Raw genomic sequence first — 24,165 nt, forward strand, 5'->3', positions numbered from 1 at the left:
CAATCTACACACAATACCCCATAATTGCAAAGTGAAAACAGGTTTTTAGAAATGTTTGAAAATCTATTAAAAAATAGAAATCTCTAGTGGCACAGCTACCCTAGCACTGCGATGCAGTGCCTCAGCCATTGCCAAGCTGATATGACCCATTGTGATCCTCACAGGACAGTCATGACACAACATAGCCTAACAAGTTGTTAAATTGGCTTCTATAACACATAGATAAGGCAATAGCCATCTAGACATTTATACAGTGCTTTTAACTGAACACAAGTCATCATGTACTACAATAAAGGTCAATTCGGGGACTGTCTGTGTATTATAATTTCTTTATCAATATTTATTCACTTCAGCCCAGCGAGTGAGTTTATGAGCTGTAGTAACAAGTGACTCTGGTGTCTGATTACATCACAGAGTGGCAGATAGCCTTGTGGTTAGAGAGTTGGACTAGTAACCGAAAGGTTGCAAGATCAAATCCCCGAGCTGACAAGGTACAAATCTGTAAAGGTAAAAAACATACTGTACTGAATGCTGAACAGTCCTGCTTATTTAAACTGCTGTTGGGCTCATCACTTCTTGGCTGAAATATATACATACGCATTTGACACTGTCAAATGAAACGACACTGAAAATGGGTCCTCATCCACATAAACTAATCCACATAAACTTTGACAAAGAGAAGGTTGTATATTGAATTCAATAAAATAAAACAGAGAGAGAGGGAGAGAGACTGCCAGTTCCTAAATATAACCACCACAAAATAAGTAAATTGACTTTCATAAGGTATTATGAGCCATTGGTCATTTTCTAGACATTAATAAATGACAATTTGCTCGGGATGTGGGCTGAAATGCTAGGGCTTAATTTTTGTCCCAGTCTGCTCTTGCCTCAAACTCAGTCTTACCTCTTTTCCTCAACACCCTTGTGCAGATACTGTTTCCTAAAACAAGTGGTCTGGAGATGTTGAACATTTCACGATTCTGTCCCTCCAAAAAATGTATCCCTCACGCTGGGTGCACTTGCATGTACCAGAAAGTTCTGTCATGTTTACTGAAACTCAAGACACAGTGGCCCACAGTTCAGAGATGCTGCTTGGTGGACCCTATGATCAATCGGCTAGTGATCAGTGATGGACAACATTTGCCGATACACTGGTCTCAACAGAAGACCTACAAGTTATCATGTACAACGCTGTGTACAGACCTTACGTCATTTCCAGTAACAACTTGTAGACTTATTTACGTGCTGCTGTGCGGTTCGTTGCTAACCTTACTTTGCTACCTGCCAACTTTACGGTTTTATTTTTTAATTACCATTTATATTTTTAGTTATTCCCTCGCTCAAATTTTTTCAAACATTTTTTTTCACCCTGGATGCTTTCTCTGGACGTGGTTCGTCAGGACCTACACCAACCGAAGCTAAGTAGTAACATTAACATGAGGCCTTCCAATTGCAGTTGCTTTACTCATAATATAGAGGAGGACGATCGCCTAATGGCAGCCCAGCTTCAGACGCAATCGTTAGACAAGGGTAATTTAAGTGTAGGAAAGGATAAAACAGCGTCTGTGCCCCCAGTAAGTAAACATAGTAGTATAAATCCCCTCGCACAGTCCCCGCAGCCGGACAACTTTCTCATAGCTTCTGGAAGGAAATGCTGTCAGAGGCCGAGCCTTCTGGCTAGCTTAAGGGCTACCGACATTAAGGCTAATCTGAAGATGGTGCTTGCTAAAGCTAAAACTGGCGAGTGTACAGAGTATAGGGATATTGTTTTCCACGTCGGCATCAACGATGTTAGGATGAAACAGGCAGAGGTCACCAAGCGCAACATAGCTTCAGCATGTAAATCAGCTACAAAGATGTCGGCATCAAGTAATTGTCTCTGGCCCCCTCCCAGCTAGGGGGAGTGATGAGCTCTACAGCAGAGTCTCACAACTCAATCGCTGGTTGAAAACTGTTTTCTGCCCCTCCCAAAAGATTGAATTTGTAGATCATTGGCACTATTTCTGGGACTCACCTACAAACAGGACCAAGCCTGGCCTGTTGAGAAGTGACTGACTCTATCCTAGCTGGAGGGGTGCTCTCATCTTATCTACGAACATAGACAGGGCTCTAACTCTCCTAGCTCCACAATGAGATAGGGTGCAGGCCAGGCAGCAGGCTGTTAGCCAGCCTGCCAGCTTAGTGGAGTCTGCCACTAGCACAGTCAGTGTAGTCAGCTCATCTATCCCCATTGAGACTGTGTCTGTGACTCGACCTAGGTTGGGAAAAACTAAACCTTGCGGTGTTCGCCTTAGCAATCTCACTGGAATAAAGACCTCCTCCATTCCTGCCATCATTGAAAGAGATTGTTATACCTCACATCTCAAAATAGGGCTACTTAATGTTAGATCCCTCACTTCCAAGGCAGTTATAGTCAATTAACTAATCACTGATCATAATCTTGATGTGATTGGCCTGACGGAAACATGGCTTAAGCCTGATGAATTTACTGTGTTAAATCACCTCCTGGTTACACTCGTGACCATATCCCCCGCGCATCCCGCAAAGGCGGAGGTGTTGCTAACATTTACGATAGCATATTTTAATTTAACAAAAAAACTAAACATTTTTGTCTTTTGAGCTTCTAGTCATGTAATCTATGCAGCTTACTCAAACACTTTTTATAACTACTGTTTTCAGGCCTCCTGGGCCGAATACAGCGTTCATCACTGAGTTTCCTGAATTTCTATCGGACCGTGTAGTCATGGCAGAAAATAGTCACATTTTTGGTGACTTTAATATTCACATGGAAAAGTCCACAGACCCACTCCAAATGGCAGTGGGTTTTGTCCAACATGTCTCTGGACCTACTCACTGTCACAGTCATACTCAGGACCAACTTTTGTCCCGTGGAATAAATGTTGTGAATCTTAATGTTTTTCCTCATAATCCTGGACTATCGGACCACCATTTTATGACGTTTGCAATCGCAACAAATAATCTGCTCAGACCCCAACCAAGGAGCATCAAAAGTCGGGCTATAAATTCTCGGACAACCCAAAGATTCCAAGATGCCCTTCCAGACTCCCTCCGCCTACCCAAGGACGTCTGAGTACAAAAATCAGTTAACCACCTAACTGAGGAACACAATTTAACCTTGCACAATACCCTAGATTCAGTCGCACCCCTGAAAACCAAAAACATTTGTCATAAGAAACTAGCTCCCTGGTATATAGAAAATACCTGAGCTCTGAAGCAAGCTTCCAGAAAATTGGAACAGAAATGGCGCTACACCAAACTGGAAGTCTTCCGAAAGACAGTACCATGCAGTATCGAAGAGCCCTCACTGGTGCTCGATCATCCTATTTTTCCAACTTAATTGAGGAAAATAAGAACAATCCAAAGTTTATTTTTGATACTGTCGCAAAGCTAACTAAAAAGCAGCATTCCCCAAGAGAGGATGGCTTTCACTTCAGCAGTGGTAAATTCATGAACTTCTTTGAGGATAAGATCACGCAGTTGTAAATTTGTTGCAGTTGTAAACTGGCCTACCTGGTTAAATAAAGGTGAACTAAAAATTAAATTAAAATCTAGTGGTCCTTTTGGGTACTTCAGATTTTTACAGGTGTCTGTAATTATCTCTGGCCCAGACATGATAAAATATTTTTTATAGTAGAATGACAAAGCTGTAAAACATTATCTTAAATATAAACCATCAACTTAGTGAATAGTCAACTTAGTGAATTTTTCATTTATTTGACCTTTATTTAACTAGGCAAGTCAGTTTAAGAACAAATTCTTATTTTCAATGATGGCCTAGGAACAGTGGGTTAACTGCCTTGTTCAGGGGCAGAATGACAGATTTTTACCTTGTCAGCTCAGGGATTTGATATTTTACATTTCCGTTTACTAGTCCAACGCTCTAACCACTAGGCTATCTGCCGCCCCGCATTGTCCACGTAATAATGAGGAATTCCCCTTGACAACATATTGTGGAAAACAAAAATAAAAGTCCCATTGACCCCCATTGAAAAAGAGCCAACTTTGTTGTCGATTTTTGGTTACACAGAAACAACCAAACATACTCTAAATGTGTTGTTCACTGTATATGTAACCAGTCAAAAATAACGACCTACTGTTTGCAAAGTTCCCACAAATGGCTGTAGAGCCCTGTGGCTTCAGGCTATTCGGCATTGGGAGAGTGGTTAATGTGTAGGCTACACGTAGCTAACGTTATGTGTGTGGACAACATTTCATCACAGGTAAGATATTTAACCTGTTTAGTATAGTCCATTTGTAACTCCACTCACTACTTGTAGCTTTATGGTCCATGTGTTTGTGTTATTGGGCTTGGCTAGCTTAATGTACCGGTTGGTAGCTATCACTTAGTCTCGTGGCTGCTAGCACTGTCATGAAATTGGCCGTGAGGGAAGTCCTACAACAATATTAGGTTTTTCTAAGTAGTGAGCACTCTCAGGAGCAGGCATTGTTGAAAATGAATCTTTAGACATGTCCTTCTCTTAAATGTTGTTTTGTAATTGATTAAAACAAGCAGAAAACAAGAAAATGGTGTTAGAAAAATGTCAAGTTTTTGCTGTGCCAATCGGGTAAACTAGGTGACGACACATTTTTTTCCCCACAGACCCGCAGGGCCGCAATGTTCTATCTAATATCAACTGGGACTATACAATTGCAGTTTAATATGAGGGTTTCAGCATGAAATATCCTTTTTTTTTTTTTTACACTTTTATTTATTTGACTATGTCAGTATGTATTTGTTGTCGATGTGTTGGCGTCAAACTGGTGGCAGTTGTGAAAAAAAGTCAATAGTTGGAAGAGTTTCAAAGTTAATTGAAAATAATGCCATTGTTGATTTGATGTTTTTTAGTTATTATTTAAGCTATGTTCTCTTGAACCATATAGTCTACAGTATGTACTATAAACTCATGGACAATATGGACACAGATCTAAAAAAACATTATGCTATATAAGAATACATTCTTTGAGTTATTCAAGTATAAATTACCAAAGTTACAATAGATTGTCATAGATTTTCTGTTAATTACCAAAATGACTGAAGATTCTGATAACTTTGGTAAATTAACTGTAGCTTCACAACCCTAGTGAGAACACATTTAGGTTGTGCTTAATTTCATTAGTGCTCTTTAACCCTGCTTTGGCCCTGTGTGTAATCTTGGGCCTGCCACTGAAAAAGAGCAAATGTGAAAATGTGCAAACAGGTCAAACTTTCCAGGAGTAGGTTACTAACAACAAAAACTAATTACACTGAAAACTGTCTGAAGATACGCTTAAAAAAATATATATTTATATATCTGTATACCATATTGAAAAAACTATGCATGAATCAAATATAATATTTGAAAAGGTAATTAATTTGTAATAATTTAAATAAAATTACTTTAACATAAAGAATACTGTATATGATAAAGCTTTTAGGTTCCAAAAGCAGTGGTCACCTCTATTTTAGGAAAATGTAATAACCTTTTAAATGTCTAAACCAGATAAGTCTGACAACTCTATGACCTTCACTTTCCTCCAAAATATAACCTAATTATTTCGTATCGGCAGTAAAATGTCTTATTCAAAGTACTCTCACCATCTAACTACACTAATGTATCATACAATTCATTGAAACCACTGTCTTCCTTCTCTCTTACTTTCGCTTCCTCTAGAGAAATATAGCAATTCCACCAGCAATTCCACCAGAGTAGTGCCAGGAGACATTTACATCTAGTTATTAAAAGCCTCTCTACTGTAGCCGCCACTCACTGTGTTTTATTTCAGTTTGGCTCTAATTCTTTGCAAGTTCTCAGGAAAAGGTGAGAATCCAGTCACCCGTGATTATTACCAGCTCACTCATGAAATCTCCAACCACGGGGCAGAGAGGGAATGAGGAGAGAGAGAGAAAATGGGATATTTTTTCATTTGACCAAGCTGCCTTAGAGTGCCACTTTCTTTAGACTGAACATGACAGACAAATAGTAGGGAAATATATTTAGTATTACATTGCTTGGAAATGGGGAAAAGTGCCTTTTGCATCAAAGCATTAGTTGCTGAACATTGCTTACCCTCCAGAAGTAATAACCTATGTCGCTTTAATTTGTATGAAATATTTCTCTTCCCCTGAGCTTCCTGTGCTTTCTCTGAGAGATCCATTTCCTGCTGTTTTTGTGTTTGTGATTTCATCCGGATTAGATGAGTTGTCTTCATCTCTGCTACTTTCTATACATGCAGCTGAATGGGACGTTTGTGTGTTGCGTGCTTGTAACCATCTGTTTACCTCTGCGGACCTGACCCCGTGGCTGAAACAAATTAATGTGCTTCCTACATAGAAATCACAGTTTTATTCATGCATAGCTGAGAATTCAAACCTTACGTGATATAGACCATGAAGCTGACTGACCTAAAAGTGAGATTTAACAACTATGTGAACCTCAGAGAAAAGGAGCCTGTATTTGGAACCTCTTTGTAGACTTCACATAAAACCATGGTCTCTCAGAGGTTGGATTCCGTTCCAGAAACATGACACTGTTAGGCTATCTTAGTCTCTAACTCTGATGGTTCTGGACACCAATGCTACAAAATATAGTGTTGAAATAAATTCAATTTGGCATGCCAAAAATCTATTAATTGCGTTTGTTTGTACAGTTGAAGTCAGAAGTTTACACACACTTAGGTTGGAGTCATCAAAATTTGTTTTTCAACCACTCCACATATTTCTTGTGAACAAACTATAGTTTTGGCAAGTTGGTTAGGACATCTACTTTGTGTATGACACAAGTAATTTTTTCAACAATTGTTTACAGACAGATTATTTCACTTATAATTCACTGTATCACAATTCCAGTGGGTCAGAAGTTTACATACACTAAATTGACTGTGCCTTTAAACAGCTTGGAAAATTCCAGAAAATGATGGCATGGCTTTAGAAGCTTCTGATAGGCTAATTGACATAATTTGAGTCAATTGGAAGTGTACCTGTGGATGTATTTCAAGGCCGACCTTCAAATTCAGTGCCTCTTTGCTTGACGCTTGATGGGAAAATCCAAAGAAATCAGCCAAGACCTCAGAAAACAAATTGTAGACCTCCAAAAGTCTGGTTCATCCTTGGGAGTAATTTCCAAATGCCTGAAGGGACCACGTTCATCTGTACAAACAATAGTATGCAAGTATAAACACCATACCCTCAGGAAGGAGACGCATTCTGTCTCCTAGAGATGAACGTACTTTGGTACAAAAGTTCAAATCAATCCCAGAACAACACCAAAGGATCTTGTGAAGATGCTGGAGGAAACAGGTACAAAAGTATCTATATTTACAGTAAAAACAAGTCCTATATCTACATAACCTGAAAGGCCGCTCAGCAAGGAAGAAACCACTGCTCCAAAACCACCATAAAAAAGCAAAACAACGGTTTGCAACTGCACATGGGGACAAAGATCGTACATTTTGGAGAAATGTCCTCTGGTCTGATGAAACAAAAATAGAACTGTTTGGCCATAATGACTATCGTTATGTTTGGAGGAAAAAGGGGGAGGCTTGCAAGCCGAAGAACACCATCCCAACCGTGAAGCACGGGGGTGGCAGCAACATGTTGTGGGGGTGCATTGCTGCAGGAGGGACTGGTGCACTTCACAAACTAGATGGCATCATGAGGAAGGGAAAATGATGTGGCTATATTGAAGCAACATCTCAAGACATCAGTCAGGAAGTTAAAGCTTGGTCGCAAATGGGTCTTCCAAATGGACAATGACCCCTACTTCCAAAGTTGTGGCAAAATGACTTAAGGACAACAAAGAAGGTATTGGAGTGGCCATCACAAAGCCCTGACCTCAATCCCACAGAAGGTTTGTGGGCAAGGAGGCCTACAAACCTGACTCAGTTACACCAGCTCATTTACACCAGGAATGGGCAAAAATTCACCCAACTTATGGTGGGAAGCTTGTAGAAGGCTACCCGAAACGTTTGACCCAAGTTAAACAATTTAAAGGCAATGCTACCAAATACTAATTGAGTGTATATAATCTTCTGACCCACTGGAAATGTGATGAAAGAAATTAACGCTGAAATAAATAATTCTCTCTACTACTATTCTGACATTTCACATTCTTAAAATAAAGTGGTGATCCTAACTGACTTAAGACGGGGAATTTTTATTAGGATTAAATGTCAGGAATTGTGAAAAACTGAGTTTAAATGTATTTGTCTAAGGTTTATGTAAACTTCCGACTTCAACTGTAACTTTATATATTGTTTGGATTGTATTGTAGTATCATAGTGTCTTTGTACATGTACAGTATGTTCTGATAGTAACTTTTTATTTGAGGAAATAAGGAAAAATATGGCCATTACTACAGTTCTTTACCTTCAACCAGAATTTTAGCAGAATGAGTCATTAATCAACTCAACATGCAGAGAGATTGTACGCCATGTAGGAATTTCCACATAAACCAAATTCATATTTTGTACCATCTCCGTTCTGATATTTAGTTTGATCAAACGTCTGCTAAATGTTACACAGCAGAGTATAATGCCATATCTGTCATCATTCTTCCTTTTTTAATTGTTTCTCTGCATTCTACTATTGCTTAGAGATGGTTATACACAACCTTAGCATACCTCATAATATGACAGTAAATGCATTATCATTTTTTAAAAACACTCTATTCAACCAATTCACTAAAGTGCACCACTAAAGGAGTGCTGTAGAGTAGACAGAGAGGGAACTGAGTTAGTCTGAATAACTGCTAGGGCCAGGGCCATCCTGTATATTTCCAACATGTCTCTAGGACCATGGGACAAGAATGGTATTTTATGTATCTTCTGTCATTTTGTCCTGTTTTTCAGTGATGTACGTAAATTCAGCACTTCAGAAATCACCAATATTGTATAATTCCAGTTGCTTTCAGCTGTAGTTTGTTTCTTAATTTCTATGTTAGAGGACATGTACAGTGGGCAGACTGGGATTTTTTCCCCTTGAGGCCCCCACGCTGGCCCATTTTTTCCCCTTGAGGCCCCCACACTGGCCCATTTTTTTCCTCGAGGCCCCAACACCAGCCCATTTATTTCCTTGAGAACCCCAAGTTCTATAGGCCCACTGGGCTAGAAATGGACCAGCCCATCTGGCATTTTCATGAAATGCCAGATGGTCAGTCCGTCCCTAGGGAAATCCATTATTCATAACACCCCATAGTCATATTCTTAAAGTCACAGACATATTTTGGATGACAGATGTACTTTATACAAGCCATACCAACATCTAAGGTCTCTATTGATTGGTAAAATGTACAGCAATGTGGAGGTATTTAACAGATATAAAATATGTAAGAACATATAAGTTATAGTATACTTTTCATGTCAAATTTCATATTTTGAATAAAAAGATTCACTATGAATTAACCCTTCATTCATTAATTAATCATTGACATTTGAGTCATGTAATTATCCAGTTGACAATTGATGTTACTTAGGATATTCCTTGTGGGAAATGTATACATTTGTTGACATGGACATTTAATGTATGGCTCCTCCTTGTAATCATCAACATTATCATAGACTTGGGCCTGGTGAGATAAGCCAGAGTGGAAACCAGTTTTATAGTTTAATTTATGACCCTTGAGTCAAGCCAGATTAGGCCTGATTGGATTGCTAGTGCCATATGTGACCTACAATCTGTGCTCCACTTGTATTGGCAGGCAGGAGGGTCAGCGATCTCCCTGGGCAAAGGTTTCCATGGGAATGACCTCTGCTCCTCCAGTCTGCTGTTTTGCAACCCTCACTCATCTTGAGGCAGAATTATCATGGATTCCTTTATTTCAGTCGCATATTCTTCTGCTCTATTTCCTCACTCTTCTCTACAGTTTCAGCTCCCTCTGCTTTACCACAAACACATTCATACACACAAGCACATGCACATGCACTAACACGCACACACACAAACACACTACTCATTCCATCGGTTTTGTTATACCTCAGTTCCCCTGTAGAGCTTATTTTTCCTTCTTCACTGTACGGCCACTGTCTGCCATGCTAATGCAATTAATCGTCCTACTTTTCCCACCCAATCTCCCTTGTCACGCTTTGGACTATTCAGAAACAGCATGCACAGTCAAAAAAATGGCTGCTGTCTTGTTTGGTCAATCTGTCTTTATTGAATAGACTAGGTCCCTTCGTTCCACTATTAGGGAAGATATAAAAATGATTGTATGCTGTGATGGTTATCTCCATCCACTGTAGATAATGATTTGTGTGCATACTTTAAGTGGTGCTTTTACTGAATGAACATCCATATACTGTTCAGTACTTGTTGTAATTGGTCATCTTATTATTCTGTTTTAAAACAATCAAACCACAGCATTCCCCTTTTGCTTGTTAACATAAACAGATATGAATTAACACTTTTGACTCAGGTGATTTTCATCTGTCAATTTGGAAATTCATATCCAGAATGTAAGTTATGAGCAATGAGAGACCAAAAGCCCTTAAAAAGCCCTTGATTGGTGAAATAATCTGATGTCAATCATTGATATTGGCATTGATAAATGCCAGTAAACCAATGAGACACTTGCTATCCACACAAGTTTCTCATTGGTTTATTACCATGTATCAATTATCAATATTATGTATAGGGCAATGCCCTCCTCACATTATATTTTCTCTACACTCAAGCAGTCCACCTGTAATAGGATTCCTGGAATTTACCCTGGGCTGTGATACATTTCTCTTTATGGCAAACTGGCTCGACAAATCACCTCAGACATCTAGGACAGAACCACAGTTAGCATGTTACAAGGTATCTTTTCTTTTAATTGGGGAAATAAATAATTTTTATGATTATAACACTGTCATGCCTGCCCATGCAATGGAAGCCTCATAAGATGGTGGATTGTAATGTGCTCACTGTCACCTTCAATGAATTAACTTTGGAGCTGGGTCAGAGGTTAGAGGTCAGGCGTGAGGCACCACCAGGATCAGGATGCTTAGCATAACTGTACTACACACTGTTAAGTAATGAGGGATTTTCCCTGGCCTGGCCTCACAGCCAACTAGCCTGGTGGCTGGTCCTGGTGGTGGGGGAAGGACTGGCCCACTACTGTATAGCATACCCAGTTAGCCAGCACTTGGGGGACACCAAAAATCAACATGCAGGGAATCCTCTTAGCTTTAATGTCCTGTTTTACACACCTCCATCTGTTGCACCAGGGGACTACAAACAAGAGAGAAAGAGAGAGACACAGAGAAAGAGACACAGACAGAGAGCAAGGTACAGAGCACACAGAGAGACGCTTTGTGAGAGTGAAAGAGCAGTCCTAAGCTGTGGTCCATCAATGACCAAATGTTCAGCTTCTATTTCTGATCAGCTGTGTGGCCTTATTACCTTTTGACCTCCTTTGTTTTGCATAACTCATACAGTGGGGGAATCCTTGCCTGCCTGTGACTTGCTGCTCAATGTATAGGGCTACGTCAGAGCGATATCATCAATAAATCAATGATTTTTGTGGGTGTTGCTGTATCAATTAGGATTAATCTTATTGCGAACGTTAAAACCCTGCAGCCCATGATTGATAGCAGCCATGTTAGGTACTGTCTGTGAATGTCATTTGAATAATTGTTTACAGGTAGCAAATTATTTTTTTCAATGGTGTTTACATTTACACGGCCTTCAGAAAATATTCACACCCCTTGACTTTTTCCACAATTTGTTGTGTTACAGTCTAAATTTGTGTCTGGCCTACACATAATACCCCACAATGTCAAAGTGGATTTATGTTTGTAAAAAGTTTGACAAATTCATTTGAAAAAATTATAAACTGAAATGTCATGTTATGGCAAGCCAATAATAGTGTTAAATAGTGTGCAATAATAGTGTTTAACATGATTTTTGAATGATTTACCTCATCGCTGTACCCCACACATACAATTATCTGTAAGTTCCCTCAGTCGAGCAGTGAATTTCAAACATAGATTCAACGACAAAAACCAGGGAGGTTTTCCAATGCCTCACAAAGAAGGGCACCTATTGGTAGACTTTGTAAAAAAGCTGACATATCCCTTTGAGCATGGTGAAGTTATTAATTACACATTTTTTAAAAATCAATACACCCAGTCACTACAAATATACAGGCATCCTTCTTAACTCAGTTACCAGAGAAAAAGGAAACCGCTCAAGGATTTCACCATGAGGCCAATGGCCAACTTTAAAACGGTTACCAAGTATAATGGCTGTGATAGGAGAACATTGAGGATGGATCAACAATGTTGTAGTTACTCCACACTACTAACCTAATTGACAGAGTGAAAAGAAGGAAGCCAGTACAGAATCAAAAATATTCCAAAACATGCATCCTGTTTGAGATAAGCCACTAAAGTAAAACTGCAAAAAATGTGGCTTAAGAAATTAACTTTATGTCCTGAAAACAAAACATTATGTTTGGGGCAAATCCAACACAACACAACACAACACATTACTGAGTATTACTCTTTATATTTTCAAGCATGGTGGTGGATGCATTATGTTATGGGTATGCTTGTGATTGGCAAGGACTGGGGAGTTTTTTAGGATAAAAACAAACAGAAGAAAGCTAAGCACAGAAGAAATCCTAGAGGTGAACCTGGTTCAGTCTGCGTTCCAACAGACACTGGGAGACAAATTACCTTTCCAGCAGGACAATACCCTAAAAACACAAGGCCAAATATACACTAAAGTTGCTTACCAAGACGACATTGAATGTTCCTGAGTGACCTAGTAACAGTTTTGACTTAAATCAGATCGAACATCTATGGAAAGACTTGAAAATGTTTTTCTAGCAATGATCAACAACCAACTTGACAGAGCTTGAATACTTTTTTCATGAATAATGTGCAAATATTGTACAATCCAGGGGTTTGTACTTACCCAGAAAGACTCACAGCTGTATTCGCTCCCAAAGGTGCTTCTACAAAGTATCGACTCAGGTGTGTGAATACTTATGTAGATTAGATATGTCTGTATTTAATTATCAATACATTTGCCAAAATGTCAAAAAACATGTTTTCACTTTGGCATTGTGGGGTTTTGTGTGCAGATGGGTGATGAAAAATTGTTAATACTTTTTAAATTTAGGCTGTGAGAGAACAAAATGTGGAATAAGTCAAGGGGTATGAATACCTTCTGAAGGCACTGTATTATTGTGATAAAATTTGCTTTCTGGCTCCTAAAGTGCCTACACCATTCGGGGCTGTCCCCTTCCATAAACCAATAAAAATGCTGGCTATGTAGACTCTGCTAGGTAAGTTCCCTGAGAACATCCAGGGTGTATAAACTCAATACACATCAATAATGATATTAAGATTAACAACTCTTTTCACCACTGCTATTATACTTTCATACCTCTAAGGATCTTTTCACCTCATTCATGTAGTCGTCCTCAGTTGATTAGGCCAAATAATCCAATTAAACAACGCCAAGACTTTTGGCCCATGTGATTAAACCTGGACCAATTGACTTGGGTTCAATTCAGTTTTTGGCAATGGGTAAAGGAACACACTGGGCTGATAATTGTGGAGGATAAGCACTAACTATCTCCTTCACTCAGTGTGGTAGAATCAACACTCCCTACATAATGTACCAAATAGGCATTTAGTAGTCAATATTAAACACTACAGTTTGATAAATACTGTTTGGTATATGTCTGATTGGACTGCATGTTAGACATCAATCTTTGACTTTCACTAACACCAACACTGACTAGGTATGGATCTCCATACGTTTTTGTTGTATCCAGTACTAGGCCAAGTCCTAGTTTGCCTGCTAAGTGTGGTATTGAGGAGGGAGGTTAATCCACAGGCACATGGTATCGCCAGATTAGAGGGCCCTGTAGATCTTCTCACTCATAGGTCAGAGGTCAAGCACAAACTTGACAGAGAGCAGGATAGTTCTCGCCCTCTCTCCATACCCTGCTGCTAATATTAGCTATGAGCTATACCTCATCTTAAGCTCTTTCAGGCTGAAAGTGAAATCAACTCCATTTAAGAGAGAGCATTCTGAATGGTAAAGTCAAAGCAGAGTACTTTTAAGGTTACTTCTGATCTACATGAACTCATTTCATCCCCACACCTTCATCTTTCTCTCATATCCAACTTTCTCTGAGATAATTGACTGTTCAAGTTTAACCCTATGAGGTAGGAGTTTGAAGAGAAATAGTACAATCTACAGTCATACTAGGGAAAGCTCACCTTAATCATGTTTTCCTTACATTTAAATAGTATTGTTTATGATCCATGGTAACAAGAACATTTTATTCAACTACTTAAATGTACATTCTGAATGTTTCCTTGTTGCAAGCACACAAAGCATTATTATGTTCGCAATTCTACTGTATTTAAGGAGTTGTGCAGAACAGTAGTCTAGAGCTACTCCTCTTAAAGCCACAGTAATCTAGATTTAGTCTCAAATGGAACATTGCACATTGCAGAAATGTTCTTTTAAGTACTTACCCTAATGTAAAGATGTAGCAATGCAGCACTTGTAAATGAAATATGCACACAACCTGTCAGCATCTACTGCTTAACTTGTTTGTCATAATGCTAACCCTGATTTACTGTAATATTCAATAGCCCTAAGTGCAAAAATGTTCTCTTTTTAAACTCTAGATGGCACTATTGATGTAATCAGACCGATGCCGTGTCTAGCAACACAGCTGAGGAGACATCTATGATCTTTAGGTCAAGTCATATTTTACAGGCAGCAAGAGAAAGCCTTCTATTGAGTCCTTCCAAATTATTACTTTGAAGCCACAACAATGAAACCACAACTCTTGCCTAAATTAAATCCATATTCACTCAGTGATAATAGTATATCTAGATTAGTTGGACTGAGACACTGTAAATTTGCTGTCGCTATGCTACATCATTATCCAATCTCCAGTGATTTACAAAGGCCTCTAGTCCAGTCAGTCTCTGCATCTGAGATGAATTGAGTTTAATACAGCCAGTTCAATAATATAACCATGTGTTTCACCACTTGGAAATAATTTAAAAAATGATTGGTTTTATACCTCTACTTTGATTGTTACATGTGTTTTGTATATATATATATATATATATGAATATAAGAATGACATTTAACGTACATTTTTGTTTCATTTTGTATCTATTTTCAAGGATCTTTTACCTTAATTATCATATTCACAACATACTGTACACAACCAAGGAACATGGAAACAAAATGCACATCTGAGATAAAAAGATTACAATACCTGTCTTAAAACCCAAACATGCTTATTTGTAGTTATTATCAAATGAAAGTTAAAAAAAAGACAAAGAAAATGCATGGGTGTATGTTGTGAAATAACCTTTTTTATCATTGAACTTTGTTTAGACCCTTTGAAAGGTTAATATTTTCAGGATGTGTAAATGTGTACTGAAATAGAAAAGCACAAGATCATTATTCAGCCTTCATAAAAAATAAAGCTATGGTACAATAGAAATCCACAAACCAATCAATAAAATAATGCAATGGTAAGAATTGTATTAATATACACTTTTGGATATAATTCACAATTTAATGAATTTGGAACATTTTACATGTATCAAGTCCAGAGTGTAAATGTACATGTTAGTAATATAGTTATATAAAACACAAAGTACCATATCTCAATTATATTAATCTGTGCCTCATATATTTTCACTCAGAGACTTAGTAACTGCTCTCACTGTTTAATGGAGCTAGCTAAATGGTTCTAGGCCTACTGTTAGCTAGGACATATCTACTGTTAGCTAGGGCGTATCTACTGTTAGCTAGGACACATCTACTGTTAGCTAGGACGTATCTACTGTTAGCTAGGGCGTATCTACTGTTAGCTAGGACATATCTACTGTTAGCTAGGACATATCTACTGTTAGCTAGGACACATCTACTGTTAGCTAGGACATATCTACTGTTAGCTAGGACATATCTACTGTTAGGTAGGACATATCTACTGTTAGGTAGGACATATCTACTGTTAGCTAGGACATATCTAATGTTAGCTAGGACATATCTACTGTTAGCTAGGACATATTTACTGTTAGCTAGGACACATCTACTGTTAGCTAGGACATATCTACTGTTAGCTAGGACATATCTACTGTTAGCTAGGACAGCTATTTAAGAACGTTCCTCCTCAAACTCTACTATTACAAAGAGAGGTTAGATATGGCATAAATATTTATGCAATACATCATTACTATAGCAATCTTCGTCTCAACTCGGGTGGTCTTGTCTGTGAGTATATTTGCGTATTTTTGTTACATATATACAATGCCTCGGTTTGGGTTTATCTTTTCCAAAATATATACATTTTAAAACATAAAAAAAATGTATCCCTGCATTCTGATGGGTGACATGAAATACCCTTGTACGGATCAGTGTGGGGCAAAGTCTTGTCTGTAAGAAGATTAAAAGTGACTTTCATTGCCCTGTCAATGCTTTGGGCTAAATACATTATAGGTTGCTATTGCTCGCATCATATATGGACCTTTAGATTTTATGAAAATTATGGGTAACACTTAACATTAAGATGCTCTTGTTGTAACACTGTAATTACACAAAAAATATATATCTTTCTATTTTTGATTGATTAGTATCTTACACTGCTCAGTATGCAAGATAATATTGTGGGTTTTTCTGAGTTATTCACCACGGAGAGCTAAACCTGCAATTCCACGCTTTGTATTTGCCAATGCACTCTAATACTACCGAAGATGTGAAATGGAACTCAATTCACAATGTTATGCTCACAGGGACTGTATATACAGTATGACCAATATATCATAAAAGACAATAGGCCTGTTTATGTTTATGGCTGCTTAAAAGAGGCCTGAGCTCCATTTTAACACAGCCTCTCTCCCAGTGTCCATCATCTCCTCAAATAAAACTTATTTGTGTATTCTTTACCCATCATGCCTCAGCGTCTGTACAGTCATTTGAATTTCACTACCAGCTGCTGAAACAGGAAATCTGTATTATACTGCTTTAAGGAAATTACAAAATTATGTTTGTAGCTTGGCACACATAAATTCAGATGTAATTGTAGGTTGGTTGACAAATTACATCTTAAAATTGCTTAGGCAACAGTATTTTGATGGAGAAAAAATACAGTGTGGAATTGATATATTTAATTTATTCATATTTCCCCCCCCCAAAAAATTGTGTAATTTTATACTAGACAGACAGAATTGGGAAAAAAATGATGACAGTGTTGCCATTGATGGCAGTGCTAGTCTTTGATGTGCCAACCTGATGTGCCAACTTCAGGGCTTAGTTGGATTTTAACAGCTTGGGGTGATCAATTATGACTTGTTTTCAAGCTACATTTATACTTTGAGCCAAATACTGTACCCACATGAGCAAGAATAATGCTGTGATATTTGTAGAATATTTACTAAATTATGTCACTGACAGTCGTTAGGTTTCAGCAAAGTATATTCATTTGAGTAGCTTTCATCAGTATACTGTATTGCTCAGTGTAATAGACAGATGTTGGAATAAAAATACTAACTACTTCAACAAATTCGGTGAAAATCAAAGGATTAATCCAAAAAGGAATAGTTTATGTTTACAACAACCTACTGTGGCATGTTATCATACATAATTTTGCATGATTCAAATGGGACAATAACATAATAATTTTCAAAGACAACGTTGATGCAGTGGTGCAAATGTATATGGATTGTACAGCTCAAATAGCTTGCAGTGTAATACAACTCCTGCAATCATTGTGATACAATTCATTAATAACATGTACAGGAAGCCTACAGCATGCATGTTTTCATTCTGAAAATGGAAAACAAAATGGCCACTATTACTCATATGAGATGCTGAAAAGTTTATCAAAAAACATATACCGGTAGTTCCTATAATCTTCATTACAGATTCTGAGAGTAAAGTACAATACCATTGATCATATTCATATGTCATTATCACAATCAATTGTTTATATATTGTTTTTGGGAGGTTCGGTACACAGCAGCTTCTAGAGAGGATATGCAGTCTTTTCCCCAAACTCCACCACCAGATAATGGTATGAACTATTAAACAAAAAGAGCTGACCGATTGAATCTACAGTGCACAAACGCAGGACCTGTCACTCTATGAGGACCTGATATCCATACCTGACTGCTTTCAGGGGATTCCAGTATGTCTCTAAAAAGCAGAGAGGAAGCAATAGGCCACGCTGAACAATAACCTATTCATCAGTTTGTGAGGATGTTTAGATGATAACAAACTGATGTACAAACACATTTTTATTGATCTGTTCTTCAATAAAAAAATATTCAGTTATTGTCCTCAAATTAATTACAGTAACCATTTAGAACACAACTGATTTTTATGATACAAGATTCCTGATTATTTTATGTTATAAAACATGAATATTGATAAAACATTAATTTCATTTCTTGAATATGATACATAATTTATATGAACCATAATATATCATTGAGAGATTGTGGAGGATTAGCATTAGTTGATTCGATCCATTCCTTGACAATAATGGCTCATGAAAAACAGCAGCATCCCATAATAGACACAGCAAAAGCCTGTGTCCTGTTGGTTACAGTTAATTTGAAAAGCACATTTCCATCTAGTAATTTGAATGGAACACCTATTACCGCTATTAATGAAACAGTAGTGGAATATCTAAAGCAGAGGATTTGAGCAAAACATTTGGATTTTCAGGATATCAAATAGTGAAAGATGGGATTTATGAAAAAGGTATTTCTTTATCACTGATACTATTGCTATGTTTTGGCAATGTTTTCTCCCATTGGTCCAAATGGCTCACATGCATGTACAGCAGATGGCTCATGTATTGAACATGCATCCTATATCAAAATTACTTTGAAAGATTTCACTTCTACCCCTTATCTTAATTGCACTCAAGACATAATGATTTTGCAAATTATACTACTACACAAACTAGCAGACATACACTTTCACAGTGTGTTTTCCTTTCTAGAAGAGACCCTTCTAGGCTACTGGACCATTAAAAATAACTTACTCTTTATTGAATTATATAATCCATGCTCCTTGTCAAGTGTCAAGCGTGTAGTATAAAATACATTACTGACAACAAAATACACATAAAAATCGTAGGCAGAAAACTTTTTGCTTGACTATTTGCGTAAGAATCAAACATCATTGGTCATCCTTCCACGTGATTCTAAAATCCTTTATTATCAGACAGATGAGGCAGTTAGCGATTGTATCGTCATGATTGACAGTAGGGATATAGTGGAACTTCTTTTGACAGGTGGAGAGCATGCCATAAACCACAACTACAAGCATAACCAAAAGGCTTAGCTTATGTATGTTATATTTTAGGGTTGGATCATAGATATATCTAATATACACATCTCATACATTTGAAATCTGGAGCAGTTCCCGATGCATGGAAAATGTTATGTTTTACACGGCACCCCTCTGTTTTGGTTTCGTCCAAACTTGGTTAAGATTTGAGTTATTTTCTATGGCATCTGGTTCACTCTGTTGAAGGTGAATGTCCTCTCGTGTCAGTCAGCATTTGCTGTCAATGGCTTTCATGATTTATTTTATTTGAATGTCTGGGCTTTTTACACTTTCGTCCAAAGCAACCAATAATGGATATTCTATGGATTTTATGGATAATACCCACTGTAATAGCTGTAGAAGGTAAGATCATGTTTAAAGCTCTTTGAATAACGTCTTGCCGACGGGGCGAAAGAGTTGCTGATCACATCACGTTGAGTGGTTGAATTGATTTTAACGAGAACGTTCCGGGGGCGACTGTACATTGTGGCAAAGGCGCTTCTTTGAATTTTGTACGGAAATAATTAACAATAGCTATATGAGGGTTGCACCGATCATGCCCGCATCCTCTCAGGTGTGGAAATGTCCAAACGTATTGCTTGTCATGAAGGACATACGGTATGCATTTTACTGTGCCATTGTATACATGTCAAGTCAAAACACCGCTATACTTTTATATTATTTCAAACAGTTCAACCGTGAACAAGAAAGTACACGGGTTACTTTATGATGCAGCATGGCGTTTTCCCCCTGTCTGCAATTTGTAAAAGAGCAGCGTGAACAGTCAGTAGGCTATACATTTTCTGAAGATGATTGGGTGCAGTAGGGACAGTTATGTATTTGATTAATGACGTTTCTGTTGTATAGTTTAATAATTTTGTTGGCATATTCTAATTGTGCTGTGCACTGGCCGGAGCACACAGGCTTCGCTCGCGAATGATGATGAGCAGCGTGTTCAGTGGCACAATAGAACAGGTACTTCATGAGAGCATAGCGCTAGGGTAGCCTACCAATATTTAACCACCACCAAATACAACGTAAGAAAATGCCTCGGTAGGTTGTTGATAATGTGCCTTCAGCTAATGTGATTTGTCACAGAACATGCGTCTTGTTATTTATTTTAAAGACATGCACGGCCTCTGAAGGACTCGTGCATCTCTTTAAAATACATCACAAGAGCCTATTTTACCGGGCAAGCCAGTTAAGAACAAATTCGTATTTACACTATTTTACTACATCGGCCAATCCCGGACGACGCTGGGCCAAATGTGCGCCGCCCTATGGGATTCCTAATCACAGCTGGATGTAACAAAGCCTGGAATCGAACCAGGGTTTCTGTGGCGACGGCTCAAGCACTGAGATGCTGTACCTTAGACCGCTGCGCCAATCGGGAGCCCCACATCCCCGTAGGATTGTATGTTTACCAATCCTATTGTACTTAGCATTAGCGTCATATTCACATGGTAGGCATTTTCATGTTAATGTAGTCTATTGTATAGATAGTAGGCCCAACCTTTGGAGAGAAATAATGTGCTGTGCTCCTCATACTTTGATAGGCCTTTTGAATCGACAAATAAAACGTAAGAAATGTTCAAACTGGACACACTCTTTTCACGCCACATCAATATAAAGTGATTGTCATAGCCGGTTAGGAGAGAATTTTTGCTAACCCTAACTCTTTAACTAACCTTAACCTCAGTCTCCTAACCTGCTACATTCATTCTACTAACCTGCTGCGTAAATTCTCCTAACCTGATACGAAAAAGTCACTTCGGTATTGAAGTGTCTTGAAAATAATGTTTCCCAATTTCAAGCAGCATATCATTTAACTGGCATATTGGAAAGTTATGTTTCCTGAATTGTTACATAGGCAGGCCTAAATATGCCTGGAATTTGTATTTTCCAGTTGACATTATACTTGTACAGTAGGTAGGCCTACACACATCCGATGTCATGTGTTCCTCTGGCAAAATAAAATATATGGTAGTGTTTAGGCCTTTGTGTCTGAGCTTACGGCTTTTGATATTGAACGTCTATACATAATCATTTTGTAATGCTTTGATTGTTTATTTCATTCTTCCAATTCCAATAGTAGAGTGGGTGCTTTTTCTTGTGTCCTAAAATACCAATCTATATGTATATGTTTGAACGTTTACTGTCATTTGTAGTCGACCCTGCTGTGCTGAAAAATATTTTTCTTTCCTTATTAGTTAAAAATAACAATTTAACCTATTAGAGAAAAACTGTTTGCAAGACCCAGGTTCAAGGAACCACACTTATATGCCATTTATACAAATATTTGAATTTTATAAACAATGGCTTTGTGTCCTAGCAAATAAATTATATATATATATATATATATATATATATATATATATATATATATATATATATATATATATATATATATATACCTGGCTTGATCTGCTATATTTACTATATTGTAACCATTAATTCTTCTTCTTATTATTATTATTCAAATTACTGGAGTTAAATTATTGTTATTTTGTTTACTAAATAAGCAAATCTTAATACAGTGAGGATTGTTTTCAACATTCTACTTGAGGTAAATCAGCTAAGGCCAGACTTTTCGAATAGCTATGTCTTCCGGTTCGCGTTAGCTCATGAAAGTTGTTAATTTACATTTTCACTTTAAATGAAGAATAAAGCTTGAATGGGAAATGCTTATGGCTGTTCACCTTTCGAAGGTTAGTGATAGAATGAAGCTGTTCTCTCTTAGCGCAGCAGTATTCGGCCCTAAGGTCATGAGTGAGATGGAACCCCAGACAGTAGGGTAGAAGCTGCTTTAACATTGCTGAATGAATCAAGTTTTTATTTTTTTTGCATTAAAAAAAAGGATGACAAATAATAACAGACCAATGTCTTTCTACCAATTGCGTTGAATAGAGTGGCATGCTATTTTCTCTTTCTGGAATGCAAACGTGGCTAGATGACGTATGAGACTGCAAAATATATGAAGAGACACTGACAGCCATGAAAAACAGGCATTTATTTTACTTTTAGTCAGTGGGAAGCTATCGATGGAAATGTTTTGTATTGTGCAATATGGCTATGTCTGGCAGGCTAATACACATAATATGCTGTCATTTAATAGGCCTATTTTATCAAGAGTTTTCTTTTCTATTTGTGTCACAAACAATATATGTTCTTGATGAAGCCATTCATTTGGCTATTCTCTTTCAGAAGAAATGTATTACTTGGTAATTTTCAATGTAAAACAAATAATATATTTACCCTTTCAGACAATAATGGCTGCTTGGAAGAAAAGGCTGTTTTGTTTCTGGAGAGGCAATTAAGCTAATAGTGTTACCCTTTTCATGTTTTTGTTTACGTAATTGAGAAGTAATTACTTACTATTGAACTTGACTGACGATAAAAGTATTGATTTCCGAACCCATTTTTTCTCAAGCAACATTAGCCAGCAACACTATTATTATATTTATTGTATTTCAGTAACATGACTGGTTGGTCTCTTCCCCAACCTGTCACAGCCCCCCATCTTACCCTTTGTATCACCCTAGCCGATCATCCAATGAAGTCGTAGGAGTAGGCTATGTATGAATTTTTTGTTGTTGAAAAAGAGGTCACTGTAGCCTTAATCCAAAAAACAACACACCACAGCGAGGAACATCAAAGTAAATCGTATTGACGGCTCTGATGTCATGGCATCAGAACATGGTTGCTTTGGCAAAGGTTCTTCTGTCGGGTTTTATATAGAAACACGTCAAAATATTCCCATAGTCCTTCTGGCACATATCTTAGATCAAGGCTAATGTTGGTAATTGCATCGTGATATAATTTTTGTTGTTGTTGTGTGTTTTGATGTATAATTTTGAAAGCTAGCTTATAATTATGTACGTAACTGTATAGCTTAGCAATTGAAGAGAATACAAATAGCAATACTTTCATATTTATCTTAGGATAATTATTTAGACCTACATATCTTTTAATGTACTTGGACAACATACATTGTTTTATATTGTATCTTTTTGAATGTTTTTTGGACATAGCAGGTGAACTTTGTCTTAATGACAGATGCTATTCTTTCAACTACAGCTCTAACATCCATAGCTCTGTATATGGATTTCAGAGTGATCACATTTTGAGAGTGATGTAGCTAGTTATCTTTCAAACCAAGGCAGGGATATTGTTGGGCTAAAACACTGTGGATTGTATGCAAGCCCCTGTTGATATGAAATCTTCTTGGTAGACCTATGGTCAATTTTAGCAGGTGAGCTTTGATGAATGGAATCGAGGTGCTCAGTAAGACAATTCCTGTTGTTCCATCTGAGCCAGGCATGCCTGTCTATATATCCTCTCATTTTGTTTACCTACCTCATGCCAGGTGTATCTATGGAGAGCATCATCATCATCCGCAGCAACCAATCTTACCAGAGCTGCCAAAAAGTATTACCATGGAAGTAGTTGCAAGCCCATTCACTCTTAATGCCATTTAAGGGAGAGTATTATAAAATTAAGTCAATCATTGATTTAATTAGTAAACACAACGCTTATGGCGGTACTAGACCTTTGGTTCTCCATATCTGATTCTGTATCTTATTACCCTTCTGCTATCTCTGGACTGGGTAAATACTGGGTAAGTAATGGACTGTAAAATAAGGTAACCAAAGTTTGAACACGGTTTATTGACTAGCTTGTTTGTGGATTTATGATAAATGTAACAGACATTTAACAGGAAAAACGCCTTGCTTTTGAATACCCTTAGGAGTAACCTAAGGCAGCTACTGTAACGATAACAAAACCATTAACCTTCAGTGGGATTAGCACACAGAACATCATTTACTAGGTATTCTTGGAAATACAGCCAGAGTACACTT

The 24,165-nt window shown here is 37.6% G+C and overlaps 1 protein-coding gene across 2 annotated transcripts in view; it reads left to right on the forward strand.

The window, feature by feature from the left end:
• The first annotated feature begins 19,502 nt into the window (after positions 1-19,502).
• The window catches only part of LOC112218521 (ephrin type-B receptor 2), a 149,292-nt gene continuing 144,629 nt past the window's right edge, over positions 19,503-24,165 (forward strand). For both annotated transcript variants that reach the window (XM_024379376.2, XM_024379386.2), the window contains exon 1: positions 19,503-19,669. In XM_024379376.2, coding sequence (XP_024235144.1) covers positions 19,618-19,669 — 52 coding nt within the window. In that variant the 5' untranslated portion in view covers positions 19,503-19,617. The remainder of the gene's footprint in view (positions 19,670-24,165) is intronic.

Source organism: Oncorhynchus tshawytscha, linkage group LG02 (assembly GCF_018296145.1).
Source record: "Oncorhynchus tshawytscha isolate Ot180627B linkage group LG02, Otsh_v2.0, whole genome shotgun sequence".
Classification (NCBI taxonomy): Eukaryota; Metazoa; Chordata; class Actinopteri; order Salmoniformes; family Salmonidae; genus Oncorhynchus; species Oncorhynchus tshawytscha.